This window comes from Mesoplodon bidens (assembly GCF_964165515.1).
Source record: "Mesoplodon bidens genome assembly, chromosome: 13".
Lineage (NCBI taxonomy): Eukaryota > Metazoa > Chordata > Mammalia > Artiodactyla > Ziphiidae > Mesoplodon > Mesoplodon bidens.
In genome coordinates, this window is record NC_138169.1 from 40,474,791 (window position 1) to 40,494,288 (window position 19,498).

Here is a 19,498-nt window from a genome sequence, read left to right on the forward strand (position 1 = left end):
ATTTGCCTGTTGATAAAGTAATTTTGGAATCTTAGCTGTTTGTTGAACGTTTTCCTGCAAATGATCTTGTCGGGAAGGACTTTATAAAAAGAATGTAAAAGCTTTCTCACTTTTCTGCCATCTTCCTTCATCAGTTTAGATAGGACCATACCACCTCTGCTTTATTAAAATATGAATGTTCTTATTAGGGCAAAGCAGTGTAGGTTCGTGACTGGTTAGTTCTCTCTTCTTTCAACTGTTCCCGCTCAATCCCCATCTCAGTCTTTGTCCGAGCAGTGCTCTCACACACTCCCTCGTTTTTCCTTCTCCATCTTTCGAAGCTCTCGTCCTTCTTCCTCTGGGGCACTTGCGTCCGTCCTGGCCTGCAGCGATGACACCTCCGTCTAATTGTTAGAGGCCTCTGAGGGCTCCGTTTTGGTGAGGTGTCCTGCATGCAAGACCAAGCCTCAGCCCTGGGAGGTGGGGGGTTCGCATCCTTCTCCCCAGAGGCCAACGTGACAGCTCGAGTAATACACTCGACGTCTCTGTTCACCTGTAAAATATAGCAGATGGGGCATCTGAAGAGTTTCCTCCAAGTACCTTTACCTCTGGGCACACTACAACTTGCACTAGTGGCTGTCCTTAAATTGTGTACGTTCTGCCACTCCCAGTTCCCCAGAGCTCCTTTGATCCCACACTCAGTACGCGTGTGCCGTGCCATAGGTATCGTTGGCGCCCAGGGTCTGAGGATTGACGGGACTTGTCCTTTGACAACTGAAACTCATCTGGGAAACCACAGTGTCTTTGGTGTAGGTCCTGCAGGCAGTGGCAGTTGCCTCTGCTGTCTCACCCCATTCGCCGCGAGCCTCCTTCCCGCTAGTCCGAGATCCAGCGTGAGGCTCCGGAGAAGAGGACTCTCGGATCTCTGCCCCGGCCGTGGGGAGGTGGGGCGGTCCAGGTCCCCGCTTCAGCCGCGGGGGTGGGAGCCGGGGACACTCCTTTCGCCTTCCCAGCCCGCAAAGCTGGCAGCGCGCAGCGCGCTGGCGGAGACAACGTCTGCGGGCCGAGGCCGGGCGCTGTCAGTTCCTCATCCGGCGGGTGCCCGCTGCGGCCGCAGCACGTTCCAAACCGGAGGAGCCGCCCCCTCGCCGCGGGCTCCCGGCGCGTGGGGCGCGGGCGCGCCTCCGCCGACACCGCCCACACTCGGGCCGCGCTCGAGGATCGTCCGCCGGGAACGCGGTGTCCCCTAGCCCCTTCGCAGGCCGCCGAGGCAGGAGGACCGCGCGCGGCGAGATGGCGGCAGCCGGGCGGGCTCGGGGCTGGGCACCGCGGTCAGTGCTGCCACTGCTGCCGCTGCTGCTGCTGCTGCTGCTGCCGCCGCCCCCCGCCGGGTGCGCGACCGCTCGGGACCCCGCGGCCCCGGCGCGGCTCAGCCTGCATCCGCCCTACTTCAACCTGGCCGAGGCGGCGAGGATTTGGGCCACCGCCACCTGCGGGGAGCAGGAGCCCGGCAGCACGCGGCCCCGGCCCGAGCTCTACTGCAAGTTGGTGGGGGGGCCCACCGTCCAGAGCAGCGGCCATACCATCCAGGTAAGGTCCCAGGTCCCTCCCGGGCGGGCTCCCTCCCCGCGCGGGCCAGCCACCCTGGGCGAAGGGGTCGGGCCTTTTCCCCGCACTCTCGGGACCCGAGGCGACCAGGAAGGGCTCCCCCAACCCCTGCGCGGGTCGGCGACCCCGGGAGGTGGGCGCGGTCCCCCCCGGGAGTGGTACTGGGGAGCACCGCCTCCGCCGATGCGCCGCTCGGGGCCGGGATGGGTATTCTTTGCCCATCCCGAGGTGAATGCAGGCTGAGGTTAAGTTTGGGCTTGCCCAGGAGGAAGTGTCCGAAGCTGCGCTTTCGGGATGTATTGAACTGTGGTCCTGTCCTGCCTCCGTCACCCAGGTAGCGCCTGGCCAGGGCTTGAGCCCCCCTGGGCTTCACCGGCGCCCCTCCTTCGAGGCCCTTCATCTCCCCGGCCTTATGCAGAGAAGCTGGTAGCAGTTAGATTCCGTGGTGTATTTAAAGAGAGAACTTTTAGATTGTATCAGTAGTACTACTCCCATCTCACCAGAAAAACGCACCTCACCCCACAGCCTGAAGTGCCACCATCCAGAGCCATTAGGCGCGAGTGGACAGAGACATGGTGCTCAGAGTCCATCGGACTCCTGCGAACACCTGTGTAAATGCTAGTGTCGCTGGTGCTTCATCAGCATCTGGAAATATGCCAGGTCCTTACACACGAGCCTCACAACAGCGCTGGGCACTGGATCAGGTGACCAGGTTAAGAAATGTGCCTACGTCATCATGGAGGACATCTGGATTTGAACCCAGTCCTGGCTCCAAATCCTCTTTACACTAAGACGTCGTTGCCTCCCTCCCTCTCCCGGGAAGTATTGCTGAGGAAATTGTTGCCAGAAGAGGGAGTAATTTTGGAGTTTGGGCTCCAAAAGCGAAAGATTATCATTCCGAGTCTAGGTCAGTCTTTTAGAAGGTCTTTTGACTAAGCGCTCCCATAAATGACAGGTTGTTGAACATGCAGTATATTCTTATGCGATAGATGCTAATTTATTTATAAATTACGTGCATGTATGATTTTATTAATTTGTGTGTACTATAAAATATACAAAAATAGAAATAAAAATAATAATGATGAAAATGCTTTTTTCTTTATTAAGAGCCCCAAATAGGGCTTCCCTGGTGGCGCAGTGGTTGAGAATCTGCCTGCCAATGCAGGGGACATGGGTTCAAGCCCTGGTCTGGGAAGATCCCACATGCCGCGGAGCAACTGGGCCTGTGGCTCACAATTACTGAGCCTGCGCGTCTGGAGCCTGTGCTCCACAACAAGAGAGGCCGCGATAGTGAGAGGCCCACGCACCGCGATGAAGAGTGGCCCCCGCTTGCCACAACTAGAGAAGGCCCTCGCACAGAAACGAAGACCCAACACAGCCATAAATAAATAAATAAATAAATTAAAAATTGCAATCTCCCTTAAAAAACAAAAAAAGCCCCAAATAATTTTGCTTTCTCTAAATGTTTTGTGACTTTGTGTAACGTTATAAACAAATATTCAAGTGTTAATCATATATATAATTATTTTTGACAAGTGTAGTTTAGCACATATAGCCATTCATAGTTAGTTTTACATTAATACTGGAATTTAGTAGTTGTCATCACTGAAAAAACACCTCAAAAATATGTAAATTCAAATGAAAGAACTGCATTGACTCCTGAGTTCCAGAACCAGCTGCATAATTTACAGTCTATTGCAAAATGAAATGGAGCTGCTTGTTCAAAAATTATGAATTTCAAGATGTGGGGATAGCAGAGCATTAAACTAAGTGAGGGGCCTTTCTAGGAGTGGGACCCTGTGAGAGTTTCCTAAATTGTGGGACTCATACTTCTGCTCCATCCTCCAATTATTCTAAAAGTTTTTTTTAAGTAGAAACTTGGCCAGTATATGTTCATTTTTCAAGTGGAATTCAGTATTCCTGATAGGAAAGTGTTGTATTTTAATGCTATAAACAATAGATTCGAAGTTCACTCTTCATTTGGAAAAAAGTTACAAAATTCTGTTTCCGTGTTTTTAAAATGTGCAAATATAGGAACTTTTAGAGTAACACAGTTCCATCTTTTCAGCAACAAAAGATGACACATTTCCAAACATCTGTTTTACGAAATGCTCTTTCCAAAGTATGCATTTCTTTAGAACAGTATTTACTTTTTCACACACTTTTAAAACAACACCTTTTCTTTGATGGAACAAAGTACTTCTATTATTTTGTAAATATCTATCAGGTAGTATATTACTGGCAGTCACTTGTCATCCCAGCAAAAGTCAGCCAATTTGGAATTTTTGTGAAAAAAAATGTATAACTCATCTTTAAATTTAAGGGGTCTTTTAAGTACTTTTCCATGAGAAAACCAGTGAGCCTGCGTAGTCAAAAGTATTTCATAATCACTCCTCATTTCAGTACAAGGTTTTTACTCTTCTGTTACTTAGGAGAATAGGATCCACATGTCCACTTTGCCAGGTGCACATACGCTTCGTGTGTCCTGATCAGATGATAGCCTGGTGAAATCTCTCCTCTTCCCTTGAACAGACACTCAGGACTCTTGTGACCTGCTAACTTGTGGACTGGATGAAGGCCTTTAGGCAATCTGTATATTAAATATTAGAAAAATTGAATTTCTTCACTTTAAGTAAAATAAACAGTTTTTTGTTTGTTTGTTTGTTTGTTTTTGTGGTACGCGGGCCTCTCACTGTTGTGGCCTCTCCCATTGCGGAGCACAGGCTCCGGACGCGCAGGCTCAGCGGCCATGGCTCACGGGCCCAGCCGCTCCATGGCATGTGGGATCTTCCCGGACTGGGGCACGAACCCGTGTCCCCTGCCTTGGCAGGCGGACTCTCAACCACTGCGCCACCAGGGAAGCCCAAAATAAACAGTTTTAATATTCCCTTCTTGCACCCCACTAGATTGCCTGGCACACCCAACTTTGGAGAGAATTGTTCTAATTGTGGTGAGGGTAAATGTAAGGAGAAGGAAGTTATCGAGGAAATTTTCAGCTGTCTCTTCTCCCCAGGTTTGTCTAGAATTGGCCCAACTCTCATTCCCCTCAGCTGGAATTTTTATTAAGTGTCATAAGTTGGCACTACTGTTTTGGGAAGTCCAGAAAAGTCACGTTTCCTGTTCTGATTGAGTTTCCAGAATAGGTGCTTAAACCTGGGTCCACAGGCCTAGATAGAGTAGGAAGTGCCTTTCTGGGCTCACTCAACAGACTGCATTTCTAGGCCAAGGTGTAGCCTGCAGGAAAAGGATGCTATCTGGTGTTTTGCCTTATTCTTTCTCTAAAAACGGGGTGAACAAAAGTGCTTTCTGCTTTCACAGTTGAGGGCCTGAGCAGGTGCACTGATTGTTGATATGAGAGGTTCTCGTGTAATGAGGAGAGAAGCAAGTTGGAGACAAGAAGGAGAAGGCAAATTCCAGAAGCTGGGCTGTTAGACACTTGTTCTAGCCCAGTGCTGGCAGCAGCTGGTGCAGAGCTGCCTTTCAGAAAAGTGGGTGTGGTGGGAGATGGGTGGAGGAAAGGAAGAGAGATTGTGATTAATCATGTGGCTGTACCTGAGTGATAATCATTTTGAATCTGCTCATGTACAGCTCAAGATGGGGAATGGAGAAGAGTTAACAAAAAAAGTTCTACTTCTTTGAACTTTCTAAAAATAGATCTTTGGGAGCCAGCCAGAGTTTAGAATTTCAGGCCAAAAGGATGCAAAAAATGTAAAAAAATGGATAAAAGTCACATCTTAGGAAAAAACCCAGGGTTTATGGTCCTGATTCTATAATAACAAATGCTGATGCTTGAACGGTAGCGTGTGTCAACAGGCAGAGCATTTAAAAAGTCTGCATTTTGTTTGTTGGGCGAAAAATGTTTGCTGTGGCTTCTCTGGACTTAAGATTCATTAAATAAGATTTTATATACTTGCTACTGCTCAGACATTAAGTTTTTGGTGTTTGAGAGCTCTGTGATTCAGGGATCCTATCTGTCTGGTTCACGGCTATCTCTCCAGTGCTGAGCACAAAAGCCTGGAACAGAATAGGTGCTTGGAAAATATTGAATGAAAGGATGACGGAGTGAAGGTACAGTTGAAGTTAATATAAAGAGTAGACAAGAAAAGTATGCAAATTAGTTCTATTCTGATGAAAAGTAATTATAACCGAAATATGTCACAATTTGCACTTTAACTTTAAATGTTTACTTACCTATGGAGTGTGAAGACATTATAGTCGGCCCTCAGTATCCTTGGGTTTCGCATCCACAGATTTAACCAACTGTGGGTCAAAAATACTTGGGAGAAAAAGAATCCAGAAAGTTCCCCAAAGCAAAACTTAAATTTGCCCTATGCTGGCAACCATTTACATAGCATTTACATTGTATTAGGTATTATAAGTAATCTGGAGATGATTTAAAGTACGTGGGAGAATGTATGTATGTTATATGCGAATACTATAATGCCATTTTATATAAGGGGCTCGAGCATCTGCAGATTTTGGTATCTGTAGGGTTCCTGGAACCAGTCCTTCACAAATACCAGGGGAGGACTGAATTTACTGACATCTGATAGAGGTGATGATAAAATGGACGTGGAAGGCTGTGTTGAAAATATAACCTTGGGTTTGGTTTAGCTTGACATAAACACTATGCTCACAAGAAATGACCTGCACGTATTTACCAAACATATGATCTTTTTTTTTCTTTTTTCTGGCCACACTGTGCCGCTTGTGGGATCTTAGTTCCCTGACCAGGGATCAAACCCGCGCCCCCTGCAGTGGAAGTGCAGTGTTACCACTGGACCGTCAGGGAAGTCCCAGCAAACATATGATCTTGATTTTGTACATCGACAGTTCAACATATTTTTATAAGTTCTTTCAGTGCACTTTGATTTATGCATAAGAATTTGTATTTAACCTAAATGATATTGATAGAGAAGTACACTCACCTGAGTTATGGCTAAGAGCGAGCATGCTTGCCACAAAGCAGTCCCAGTTGTGTGTTTGTGTAACTTGCACTAATAGCCATAAAGGAAACTCAACTTCACTAAGGCTCTGTTTATAGAACTATTGTGAAAGAGAGCCACGTGTTAACTTCAACAAGGGCCTTTTCCTTTGTGATATAGATGTGAAAATTTTGGGGAAATCTAAAACATTTACTGTGTTCATTGATATATTTGTAACAATTATTATTTTTTTTTTTTTGCGTTATGCGGGCCTCTCACTGTTGTGGCCTCTCCCCTTGCGGAGCGCAGGCTCCGGACGCACAGGCTCAGCAGCCATGGCTCACGGGCCTAGCTGCTCTGCGGCATGTGGGATCTTCCCGGACCGGGGCACGAACCCGTGTCCCCTGCATCGGCAGGCGGACTCTCAACCACTGCACCACCAGGGAAGCCCTGTAACAATTATTAATAGAGTTATTTCAAAACTTCAAATGATTACAGTCAGCAGTTGAAGGACAAATGATTCTTTTCTTAAAATAAATTTATTTATTTATTTTTGGCTGCATTGGGTCTTGTTGCTGCGCGCGGGTTTTCTCCAGTTGTGGCAAGTGGGGGCTACTCTTGGTTGTGGTGCGCGGGCTTCTCATTGTGATGGCTTCTCTTGTTGTGGAGCACGGCTCTAGGCATGTGGGCTTCAGTAGTTTTGGCACGAGGGCTCAGTAGTTGTGGCTCAGGGGCTCTGGAGCGCAGGCTCAGTAGTTGTGGCGCACAGGCTTAGTTGCTCTGTGGCATGTGGGATCTTCCCAGACCAGAGCTTGAACCCATGTCCCCTGCATTGGCAGGCAGTTTCTTAACCACTGCGCCACCAGGGAAGCCCCGAGGCATAATTTAAATACCATAACATGCATCCATTTTAAGTGTGAATTCAATAATTTTTAGAAAGTTTATAGAGTTGTGCAACTATTACTAGAGTCTAGTTTTAGAACATATATATATATATATATATATATATATATATATAAATCCATTCTGCCAGTCTCTGCTTTTAACTAAGTCTAATCCATTTACATTTAAAGTGATTATTGATAATGTAGGACTTATTTCTGCCATTTTGCTATTTGTCTTATATATAAGACAAATGTCTTATATATGTCATATATATATGCATTATATATTTTTTGGTTCCTCAGTTCCTCTATTACTGTTTTCTTTTGTGTTTAATTTTTCTAATGTGTCATTTTGATTTCCTCCTCATTTCCTGTTCTGTTAATTTTTTTTTTTAATTTATATTTTGGCTGTGCCATGCAGCATGCAGGATCTTAGTTCCCTGACCAGGGATTGAACTTGTGCCCCCTGCAGTGGAAGCTGGTGTCTTAACCACTGGACTGCCAGGGAAGTCCCCGGTAAATTTTTAAAAGTAATTTTCTTAGTGCTTACTCTGAGGATTACAATTAACATCCTAAATTTATAACAATCCAATTTAAGTTGATATCAACTTAATTTCAGTAGCATCTAAAACTCTGCTCCTATATAGGTCTGTCCCCCCTTTTATGATGTTATTGTCACAAATTACATCTTTATACATTGTTGCCCCTTAAGATAAAAACATAATTATTGTTCTATGCATTTTTGTTTTAAATCATATAGGAAAAAAAGAGTTACAAACCAAAAATACAATAATGCTGGCTTTTTAATTTACCTATGTAGTTACTTGTACTGGTGTTCTGTATTTCTTTGTATGGCTTTGAGTTACTGTCTAATGTCCTTTATTTCAGTATGAAGGACTCCCTTTAACATTTCTTGTCGGGCAGGTCTACTAGCAACAAACTCCTTCAGCTTTTCTTTGGGAATGTCTTAATTTCTCCTTCATTTTTGAAGAATAATTTTACCAGGTATAGAATTCTTGATTGACAGTTTTTTTCTTTCAGCACTTTATCATCTCACTGCCATCTGGCTTCCACGGTTTCCAGTGAAAAATAAGTTGTTAATCTTATTGAGGATACCTTATATGTGATAAATTGCTTCTCTCATGTTGCTTTCAAGATTTTCTCTTTGTCTTTTGACAGTTTGTTTATAATGTGTCTCAGTGTGGATCTTTCTGTAGATGACTAGCCTTTTTATGGCCCAATTTTCTTAAAAGACCAGGGAAACTCCTGTGAGGGAAAATACAACATCATCTCACTGTAGATATTATCAAACTACTCTCACTTAGAGATGAAGAACTGTGGCTCTACAATCATGTAGACCTGAGTTTAAATTCTAACTCTACCAGCTCTCTGACCTTGGAAAATTGCAAAATCTCAGTTTTCTTATATATAAAACAGGATTAATAAACCTGTGTATCTCACAGGTTTATTTGGAGGATAAAAGCACTTAGCATTTTTCTTGGCACATAGTTAGTGCTCAATAAATGTGTTTTTTCATGGAGAGAAAAAATTCTTTTTAAGACTTCTAAAGTGGTAAGCTACAAAAATGATTTATCACAATAGTCATTTTAAATTTTTGAGTAAAAAGTTCTTTTAATGATGAAGTGTACAGTGCATTATACACTGAACACGTTTGGCAAGCTGAATAATCCACAGACATAAAGACATTTATAGCCTTCTATAGAATAGCAATGTTGAATTGTTTTGGTAATGTGTTAATAACTAGTTCAGATATTATTTATGTAGGGACTTCATTTATTTATGTACTTTCTGGTACCACAAGATATTCCAGGGTCACTTTTAATTTTCTTTGCTCCAGTGTTGGAACTAACTACTTTTCCAAAAAGCTCTGTTTTTTTTTTTTTTTAAATTGAGTGTGGTATGTAGAAACCAAGTCTGGATATGAGGTGTGCTCATTGTTACCGGTGTGTCATTGCTTCTAGACCCTTTCAGGGGACAGAGCTAGGAGTTATATGTATATCTACTAATTCCTATATACACACACATCATATATACACTCATTTTTATCAGCTAAGCTAACATTTTTGGGGAGGTATTAATTTTTTAAGGTGACTTTTGGTAGCACTAGTACATTCTTCCAGATCATAAATTTATTTCCTGTTGTGATTTAGGCTTTCACGAAATCTGTGTTAACTTTTGCTCAACATTCTGGAACCATTTGCCTAGTGAGGAAAAGATGTATTAAATGATACCTCAGTGGTCTTAGTCAATAGAACTGCCTGTGTTGTGCTGTATACATGGGCTCCTGGCCAAGGGGGCTGAAAATCCAGCCCAGGCAAGGCTGTATCTGCTCAGAGGCAGGGAGCCTTTTTCTGCTTCTCAAAAAAGAGCTGTTTGCATGAGCTAGCAGATTCTTGATTAGACCCCTCCTGCCAAACAGGGTGGAACCTGCCCTGGGGAGAGCCAACTCATTGAGTCCCATGTGTCCTGCCTGTTTCTCAATATCGTAAGCATATTGTATTCTCTTGGTTTCCCATCCTAGATGTTTAGAAAATACATGTGGAGATAGTAAATGAATATTAGCTTGAGAGAAATATGGGTTTTAATTAGATTATCTATGCATGTCTTAACTGTGGGGTATAGATGTAATTCTCCATTACTTTCAAGTTGCACTATATACTGTGTACAGGAGTGATACCAAATTAAGGGGGACGGGCAGAATGGGGAATAGGGAGAACAGCCTAGTAACCAGGAGACTTGCTCCCCTGTTGTTTTTATCTTTTTTTGGTTCAATAGCTCCCCTGTTTAATGTGGAGTATTAATTTAACACAACCGATACCTGGCACTGTTCTAAAGCCCCTTTCACAAACTTCCTAATCCTCACAATTTATAAAGGAGGTACTCTGAGCATACTCAGTGTACAAATGAGGAAACTGAAGCACAGAGAGGTTAAGTGATTTGTTCAAGGTCATGCAGCTAGTACGTGGAAAAGCCAGGTACTCTGGCTGCAGAGTTCATGCCTTTACCTGCTGTGCTATGCTGCCACTGCCGAGCCAACTACTCTTCCCTCAGAGTTCCAGCCAAACTCTGTGCCACCTCCCTAACTCCATTCATGGCCTTGGAGCCATTGATTTTCATGTCTGTATCCTTATTAATTCATGAGGTTCCTGAGTGTGAGGCCACATTTTCCTGTTGTTTGTCTTCCCTGCGGCAGCTTATCACAGACACTTCATAGATGCTTTTTGGAGAAATGTTCAAAGGGCAACACCATCATAGAATTTTCCTACTAGAGCAACACCTTGATGGAAGTGCTGTTTGACAAAAAAAATACCTGACTTTCAACAACCTGCCTTTGGAAGACAGTTGTGGCCCTGGTGTGTTGAATTTCAAAGTAGTGCCTAATGTAGTGGCAGAGACCAATGACTAGGACTGGGCCACCAGAAGCTGGAAGAGGCAAGGAAGGATCCTTCCTCTACAGGTTTCAGAGGGAAAGGGGCCCTGCCAATGCCTTGATTTCAGACTTTCAGCCTCCAGAACTGTGAGACAATAACTTTCTCTTGTTCTAAGCCACGCAGTTTGAGGTACTTTGTTACGGCAGCTCAGCTTAGTCTGTTTGGGCTGCTGTAACAAAAAATAGATTGATAGTTTATAAACAACAGAAATTTATTTCTCACAGTTCTGTAGCCTGGGAAATCCAAGGTCAAAGTGTGGGCAGATTCAGTGTCTCATGAGGACCCACTTCCTGTTCGCTGATTGCTGTTTTTTCACTGTCCTCACAAGGTGGGAGGGGTGAGGGATCTCTCCAGGGCCTCTTTTATAAGGGCACTAATTCCGTTCATGTAGGTGGAACCCTCATCCTAATACCATCATCTAGTGGGTTAGGTCTTAACATATGAATTTGGGGGAGGGACACAGATATTCAGTCCCTAGCAGTAGCTTCAGCTTTGAGCCAGATAACCAACCTCTTGGTCAGTCAGCAGTGTTTATTGACCAGCGTGTGAGTTATCTGTGTATGGGAGGGTGGAGGATGGGGGGACTACATGAAGCTCTTGGGTGGTCCTAGGGTCTCTGCTTTTGAGACTTTGCAATCTGATATTCAAAATTAGTCCCTGAACAGAATAAGGAGAGCTCTTGGTTGAACAAATATTTAGGGATCACCCATATTGAGAGTAATCCTTAAATATGAAGAACATATCAGCGGGGCATAAAATAAGGATTGCCTAATAACACAGACGGGGTGGTGGGAGTCTGGGGGCTCTGGACACAGTGAGCTGCACACAGCCCAGTGGTTGGGTGATTCCTTTACTAGTGAGGACTCTGGGGGCTGCATCAGGGGAAGGATGGGGTGGGATTGTGAAATGAAAGGCCCAGCTCCTTGTTTCCTGAGACTGGCTCTGCAGAGACTGAATATGGCTGAGGATTTGTGTGTACAAAAGACATTGGTGGCAAAGATTCTATGCCAGGTAGTTTGCCTAGTGATTTGATGAGAACACAAAAATTTTAGACTTTCAAACTTTCCTATAGGTCTTATCTGTTTCTAAGTGATGTTCCTATTTCATTGTGACAGCTGATCACTTAATGTATCTTTAATGTGACATTGAATTTCGAATGTTTTTAATGTACCGGAAAAAATAGCAGAAGTTGCTGAGAGACCTCTTTAGGAAAATCTTTTAGTAAGATTGCCAGAAACTAGTTGATTTTTTTTTCTGTTGTTTTATTTCATTATCTTTTAGGTCAAATAGTAGACTTTTATTTAAATAAAAATATACCTTGAAGGCACTTTTTCTACTAGAAATACCAGGACCTGATAAAGTTTTCATTCCCTTTCTCTGAGCACCATGCTGGCTTTGAAGTAACTCTTCGTACCCCTCACATACTTGGTGTTACATGCAGCCACCTTTTTCTTTGATCAGTTGCTTGCTTTGGTTCGGGAGTGTGGTTTTTCCCTAGCCGTAATAGATAGCAACTGTCACTGTAGTTTAGGAAGACCATAGCTGAAAGAGTAAATCTGCTTGATTAACCACAAGGAAGATGAGGCCAAGGGCCTTCACAATCATGATAGGAATGTTTGTAACCACTGGTTCTCCATCTTCACTGAAGACAAAATACAAAGGGTGGTGTAGCTTTGCAGAGCGAAGGATTGAGTTCAGCTGTGGAGAAGGACTGCCTTCAGTGCACTGCACCACTGAAAGGATTTTCAAAGAGGAGGGCGAGAAGGCTGTCTCCAGGTCAGAATCGTCTGTGTGATTTTAGGTTGCATCATAGGCAATCCAAAGGCTTTAATTGGGGCCTAGCAGGGACAGCTGCCCTCCCCATACCAGTGCATTGCAGTCTTCTGGAGGGAGCTGCAGTCAAGGAGTCAAGCCCCCGTGGACCAGCCATGCTCATGTACTTATCTGCATTCTCCGCCTTAGAGCCTCCGTTCGGAGGCCTCCACTGAGACTCCTTTTTGGGGCGCTATCGGGGTGCTATGGGTGAGGCCCTTTCCCCGACTCCGACTCGGTACTGTTGTACTCCTCTCTGCATCCCCCTCCCAACTCCCTGAGTGCATAAGAAGGCAGGAGCCTTTTGTTTGTGGTTCCTGAGCAGTGAGATCATTCTCCTGTCATCTGACCCTTGCCTGGTGCCCTTCCATGGGGGAAATGGAACCCTGGGGAGCTGGCACCTTTCTCCTTTGCCTTTTGCCTGCACCGTCAGGCACAGGAAGCGAATGGTCTTGATTGCTGCTTTCAAATTAGCCCCTTGTCCTCCTTGACTACCTAACACCTGGCAGCTCACCCAGAGCTGGCAGCCTGCCTTTTGTGGATGATCCCTATTGTAGCTTTTTATCACCTAAGGAAAGAACTGCCACCTGGAAGCATGCATGTACACATACTTGTGTGCAATATTCATCCACTACCATATTAACAAATATTTATTGATATCTATGTGCCAGGCACAGAGGACAGGGATATGATGGGCTGGGAGTACAATTCCTAACAAGGCAGAAAAGGTCCCTGCTTTTAAGCAGCTAACCTTCTATGGGGAGACTGTAACCAGTGAGCAAACTCATGATAATTATAGATTGTCATTGTGTCTTGGAGAGAATAAATGGGATTTTGCGATAGAGATTAAAGAGGGAAGCTTCTATAGGTCAAGTAGTTGGAGAAGCTTTTCTAAGGAGTGTTATTGGTACAGAAAGCTGAGGGTTGAGAGGAAGCCAGCCCCAAGAAAAGGCTGGGAAAATGTGTTCCCGGCAGAGGACCAGCAGGTGCAAGGGCCCTGAGGTGGGAACATGTTTGGTGTTTCTAGGAACTCAGAAAGCCACGCTGCCCTAGTTGTTATATGTTTTGAATGTTACCTCTGAGTGAGACCACTTTCCAGAATTTATAAATACTTCATTTTATTTTTGTATGTATGTATTCCCTTTCTGGTTCTCAAAAGAATTTAGGTGACTGATAAAATTTTAAAAGGATGAATGAGAGAGTTGAGGGCATTAGGACAATGAGAAAATAAAGTGGTAAAGAATGTAGTTATTTCATAAGGAGATTAATAACTGACATGGAATTGAGAGGGAAATATTTGGTTTGAGGAATGCATCAGGTCAAGGTCAGACTCCCTCCTGAGGACAGTATCTGGCCCTTAGCAGGTCCATAGTTGACGGTTGGACGAATAAACTGTCAAGGCAGAGCTGCTTTTGTAAATCTAGGCTTTGGGATGAAGCTCTAAAGAGGAAGTGCTTTAGGTTTGGGGCATTGAGCGGACAGGCCTAAGTGGGGCCTGGCCCACCTCAGAAACCTGAGTTTATTTGCGAGCAGGCCAATTACCTGCAACTACAGGTACCAAGCGACCTCTTATTGCCAGTGATATGCCAACACGATGTATAGGGAACAAGAGAACAGAGGGAGAAGTAGAAGGAAGAGGACTATATGGAAACCATTAAAAAGATGGGCTTTACTTGTACACTGTTGGTGGGACTCTAAATTGGTGCAGCCACTGTGGAAAATAGTATGGAGGTTTCTCAAAAAACTAAAAATAGAACTACCATATGACCCAGCAATTCCACTCTTAGGTATGTATGTGAAAAAAACAAACACTAATTTGAAAAGATACATGCACCTCAGTGTTCAGAGCAGCATTATTTATAATTGCCAAGATATGGAAGCAACCTAAGTGTTGATGAACAGATGAATGGATAAACACCCCAGTGGTTCTGATGGCGGTGTGATCACTTTATGGATGGCGTCTCATTGAATCATCAAAATCACCACGTAAGGTTGGTGGTGTTAGCCCGTTTTAACAAACAGAAAATGGAACCCAAGGGAGACTAAATAATTTGACTAACATTTTGAAGCTGTAACTGGTAGAGGCAGGATTTAGACCTCCATCATTCTACTCCAAAATGCATCTCTTTGAAACAAATTAAAAGAAAAACCCTCTGGAATTTGGTCTGAGTGGACATAGTTTTTGAGTAATAGGTATACATTTTGCAGATGTTTGCTTATCTGCCTTAAAAAATACATACCTGGGCTTCCCTGGTGGCACAGTGGTTAAGAATCTGCCTGTCAATGCAGGGGACACGGGTTCGAGCCCTGGTCCGGGAAGATCCCACATGCTGTTGAGCAACTAAGCCTGTGCGCCACAACTGCTGAGCCTGCGCTCTAGAGCCCGCCAGCCACAACTACTGAGCCCAGGTGCTGCAACTACTGAAGCCCATGTGCCTAGAGCCCATGCTCTGCAACAAGAGAAGCCAGTGCAATGAGAAGCCTGCGCACCGCAAAGAAAAGCAGCCGCCGCTCGCCACAACTATAGAAAGCCCGCACACATCAACGAAGACCCAACACAGCCAAAAATAAAGAAATAAAAAATAAATTAATTAAAATATACGTACCTGGAACCAACCTGGAGCCCCTTGTTTGGTCTCTCAAATCTCTTCCACCACTACCTGGCACACTAGAGGGCAAAGCGCCCCCTTCTGGTGGGGTGAAAGCTGTGTGTGGGCCACAGAGCTGGGCGCTTTCCTGGGCTGTGTGATCGCCCTTCACCCCACTCTGTGCAGATGTTTAGGTGCTCAGGACATTTACAAGATGCTTGTCTTAGTTGTAGGTAACCACGCCCACGTGCTTTGTGCCTCTCAGAAAGGAGAACGTTCTGAACAAGGTTTTGGTAAAGGAGCAATCCCAAGTTTGGAATGGGCGCACTCCAGAATGTCCTCCACATCAGGGCTCCAGCTGGCTTGGGTCTGGCCACTTGAGACAGTGCCTTTAAGGCCCGTAACCTCAGGAGCCTCGGTGAGTGATGGTGAGGAGGAGGGTTCGTGGTAGCGCAAACGTGGTGATCATGAAACAGGGCTGTCGATGGGTGAGCGTGGTTAGATCTTGCCGTGTTTTCTGTGCCTGCCGCAGGGCATGGGTGCAGCTAAGCTTCTGTCAGACGGGGTTCTCTCCTCAGCTGGATCTCTTCCCACACATCTGGTCGTGGGCAGGTGTTTGGAAAACCACATAATTGCTACTGCAGTGCGGCCTCACACTCCATCCAAATCTAAGACGGGGCTCTTTGATGCAGCTTCCAGAGCAGCCAGGCCAGGATGGAAAGCGTTCTGAGCTGTAAGTACTGTGGCCAGACCCACACACGGGTCCTGGTTCCTGCACGTCCTGGCTGTGTGGTGTGAGGTGAGGCCCTTCACCTCTGTGAGCCTTCACTTCTGGGTCTTTAGGTCCTGATTTGATACGAATCTGAGAATGTGGTGGAGATTTGGCAGGGAAGGCGTGGCGTGTCTCTCCTGGGCTCCCACGCCCCACACGCTCGCTTGATCCCAGCACCTGCTGGTAACAGGCTGTGTTTGAGTTACTTCTCTTCTATCCCACTGAATTTCTTCCGGGGCCAGGTCCAGCTCTTAGCATTTGTTCCTTTGTTTTTACCCCAGCATCCAACACAGTGCTCCACACATTGGTGGCGATTTGGAAAAGTTGAATAAATGAATGACTGTTCAGACAATAAAAGAAGTCGTGTTAGGGAGTGGTGCTGTAATCAACCTCTAGTTTCTTAGAACAAGACAGTGTTTATGCTGTGAATTCAGCTGCACAGTATTATATACGAGAGGCTTTTGGTTAAGGAGAATCATCAAAAATGTGAGCAACTAGGAGAGACTATGTTTTTTTTCCATCTTTCTAAAAGAGGGTAGGTCACTCCGTGGGCTTCTGGGCAAACACTAGCTTGTCCTCTGGGGACCTCCAGCCTTGGATCTCAACTCTCTTTTTGTTGTTTATTTGAACAGTTTTGTCCCCTTTCCTTCTAGCCCCTTCTATTACATTTGCTGTTTCCCACACGACTAGGCTAATAATAGCTTTGACACAATTCAGAGCGTGAGTCCCTTATCTTGTTTATCTTTCAATATTCTCATCTCTGTCTGGAATAGCTTCTGATACAGAGTACATGGTCAATACCGGTTTGTTGCCTGGATGGATGAATAACTGAACACAAGGATGTAAGGATCCTCTTTGTACTCTGTCCCCCTCTTCTCTGACTTCTACCAGTTTTTGTCCTGCTTTTATTTATTTATGGTTATTTAAAAAATATTTGACCTCAGGTGCAGAATTAGATTAGATTATGGATTGTTCATGACCCTCAGTTTAGGACATGCTTTCGTCATTGGTCCTTGCATGATAAGCCTTAATGTGTATGTGGATGGATGGATTTTAAATAGTATAACAAGGGACTTCTCTGGTGGTCCAGCGGTTGACTCCACCCTTCCACGGCAGGGGGCAAGGGTTTGATCCCTGGTCGGGGAACTGAGATTCCGCATACCGTGCAGTGCAGCCAAAATAAAATTTTAATAGTATAATAAGCACCCATGAACTTGCTACCAAAACTCAAAATAGGGCCTTAGCAATAACTTATGCCTAACCATATGGTTTCCCCACCTCCTGTCTCTCTTTTTCTCTCAATCTGGGGTAATCATCATCCTGAATCCTTTATTAATTTTTCCCTTCTATATAGTTTTTATTACATCTATATGCATATTCCTAAAAAGTAAGTGCTTTTCATTTTGGTTGTTCTTAACTGTATAAAAAGTATATCATTGTTGAATGTTCTATTGCTAAGATTCATCTGTATTATTGCATGTTGTTGTGTATATTCATTTATCCATCATTGTTCATGTATTCATTTGTTGTGTGAATATACCTCTGTTGATTCATTCACACTCCTGTGGCTGGGTAGGATTTTGTTTTTTGTTTTTGTGAACAGTGCTGCCATGTATATTCCTAAACATGATGCATCAAGTTTGTGCAGAAGTTTCTTTTTAGGTTGTGAGCTCAAGGGTAGAATTCTTGGGTTATAGGAAATGTGAATTTTCAACTTTAGGAGGTAATGTCAAAATAGTTCCCAAAGTCTTTGCACCAATTCATACTCCTACCACACCCTTTCCAATTCTTGTTATTCTCAAACTTTAAATTTGGGCCTATTGATTGGGTATAAAAAACAGTATTACACTGTGGTCTGCTCTGATCACTAGTGATGGTAATGGTGAACATTTCTTCAAATGTTTATTGACAAATGTGTTTCCTCTTGTGTAAAATGCGTTTTCTTTCTTTTGCTCATTTTTTCTATTGAACTGTTGTTTATACTTTCCTTATTGATTTGTAGGAGTTTGATATGTATTTCTGATGAGAATTCCTTGTTGATTTTGTGCTCTTTGTTCAGTTATTGGTTCCTGTGTAACAAACCATCCCCAAACTTAGTGGTTTAAAATGAAAACAATGTTTTTCTTATAATTGTGTGGGATGACTGGGCTCAGCTGGGCGGTTCTTCTCCTCCATGTGTTGTCAGCTGGGGAGACTCACTGAGTTGTAGTCAGCAGCTGGCTAGGGTAGACTGGACAGTCCAGGGCTTCACTAACATGCCGAGTGCCCCTGTGTTCTTCCATATGTCCTCTCCACTTGGTTAGCTTGGGCTTTGTCATGGCGTGGTGATTGGGAGTGGTTGAACTTCTTACCTGGAGGCTGTCTTCCAAGAGGAAGGAAGTAGAATCTGTCAGTCCTCTTAAGGCCTCTGCTTGAAAATCCCAGAATGATGCTTCTGCTATAGCAAAGCAAATAATAAAGTCAGTCTGGATTCAAGGGGAGACAATAACCTCCAGGGTAAATAGCCTCCACCTGTTGATAGGTGGAGCAGCAGACACACACAGAGAAGGAATTGATGGCAGCCATCATTGGGGATTATCTGCCACTGTGTATTGTGACTATCATTCAGTTATTAATTTTTCTTTCTACTTCTTGAAGGTGCCTTGATGAACCAGTGTTCTTAATTTTTTAAAATTAATTAATCAATTTTTGGGGGGAGAGAATGATTTTATTGTTTAACATTAATTTCTTTTTTAAAAATAATTGAAATATAGTTGATTTACAATGTTTTAGGTGTACAGCAAGATGATTCAATTATATATATATATATATATATATATATATATATATATATACACACACATATATATATATTTTCAGATTCTTATCCATTATAGGTTATTATAAGATATTGAATATAGTTTCCTGTGTTCTACAGTAGGTCCTTGTTGTTTATCTATTTTATATATAGTAGTGTGTATCTGCCCAAATTTCCAATTTATCTCTCCCCCCTTCCCCTTTGTTAACCATAAGTTTGTTTTCTATGTCTGTGAGTCTATTTCTGTGTTGTAAATAAGTTCATTTGTATCATTTTTTTAGATTCCATGTGATATCATATTTGTCTTTCTTTGTCTGACTTCTTCACTTAGTATGATAATCTCTAGGTCCATCCATGTTACAGCAAATGGCATTATTTCACTCTTTTTTATGGCTGAGTAGTATTCCATTGTGTGTGTGTATGTGCATATGTATATATATACCACATCTTTATCCATTCATCTGTTGATGGACCCAATGTTCTTAATTTTAATGTACTCAAATCTGTCTCTTCCTTTGTGGTCAGTGCTTTCTGAATCTTGTTTAAGAACTCATTCCTTGCTCCAAGTTCTTAAAGGTATTCACCTTTATTTTCCACTGAGAGATTTTAAACTTTTATTTCTAATGGTGAGTCCTTAATTCACCTATAACAACAAAACAGGAACATCTGCATTCCTCATAT

The 19,498-nt window shown here is 43.6% G+C and overlaps 1 protein-coding gene across 3 annotated transcripts in view; it reads left to right on the forward strand.

Moving 5' to 3' along the window:
* The first annotated feature begins 1,167 nt into the window (after positions 1 to 1,167).
* LAMA3 (laminin subunit alpha 3) overlaps positions 1,168 to 19,498 on the forward strand; it is a 252,215-nt gene continuing 233,884 nt past the window's right edge. For all 3 annotated transcript variants that reach the window (XM_081251703.1, XM_081251700.1, XM_081251701.1), the window contains exon 1: positions 1,168 to 1,569. In XM_081251703.1, the coding sequence (XP_081107829.1) occupies positions 1,273 to 1,569 (297 nt within the window). In that variant the 5' untranslated portion in view covers positions 1,168 to 1,272. The remainder of the gene's footprint in view (positions 1,570 to 19,498) is intronic.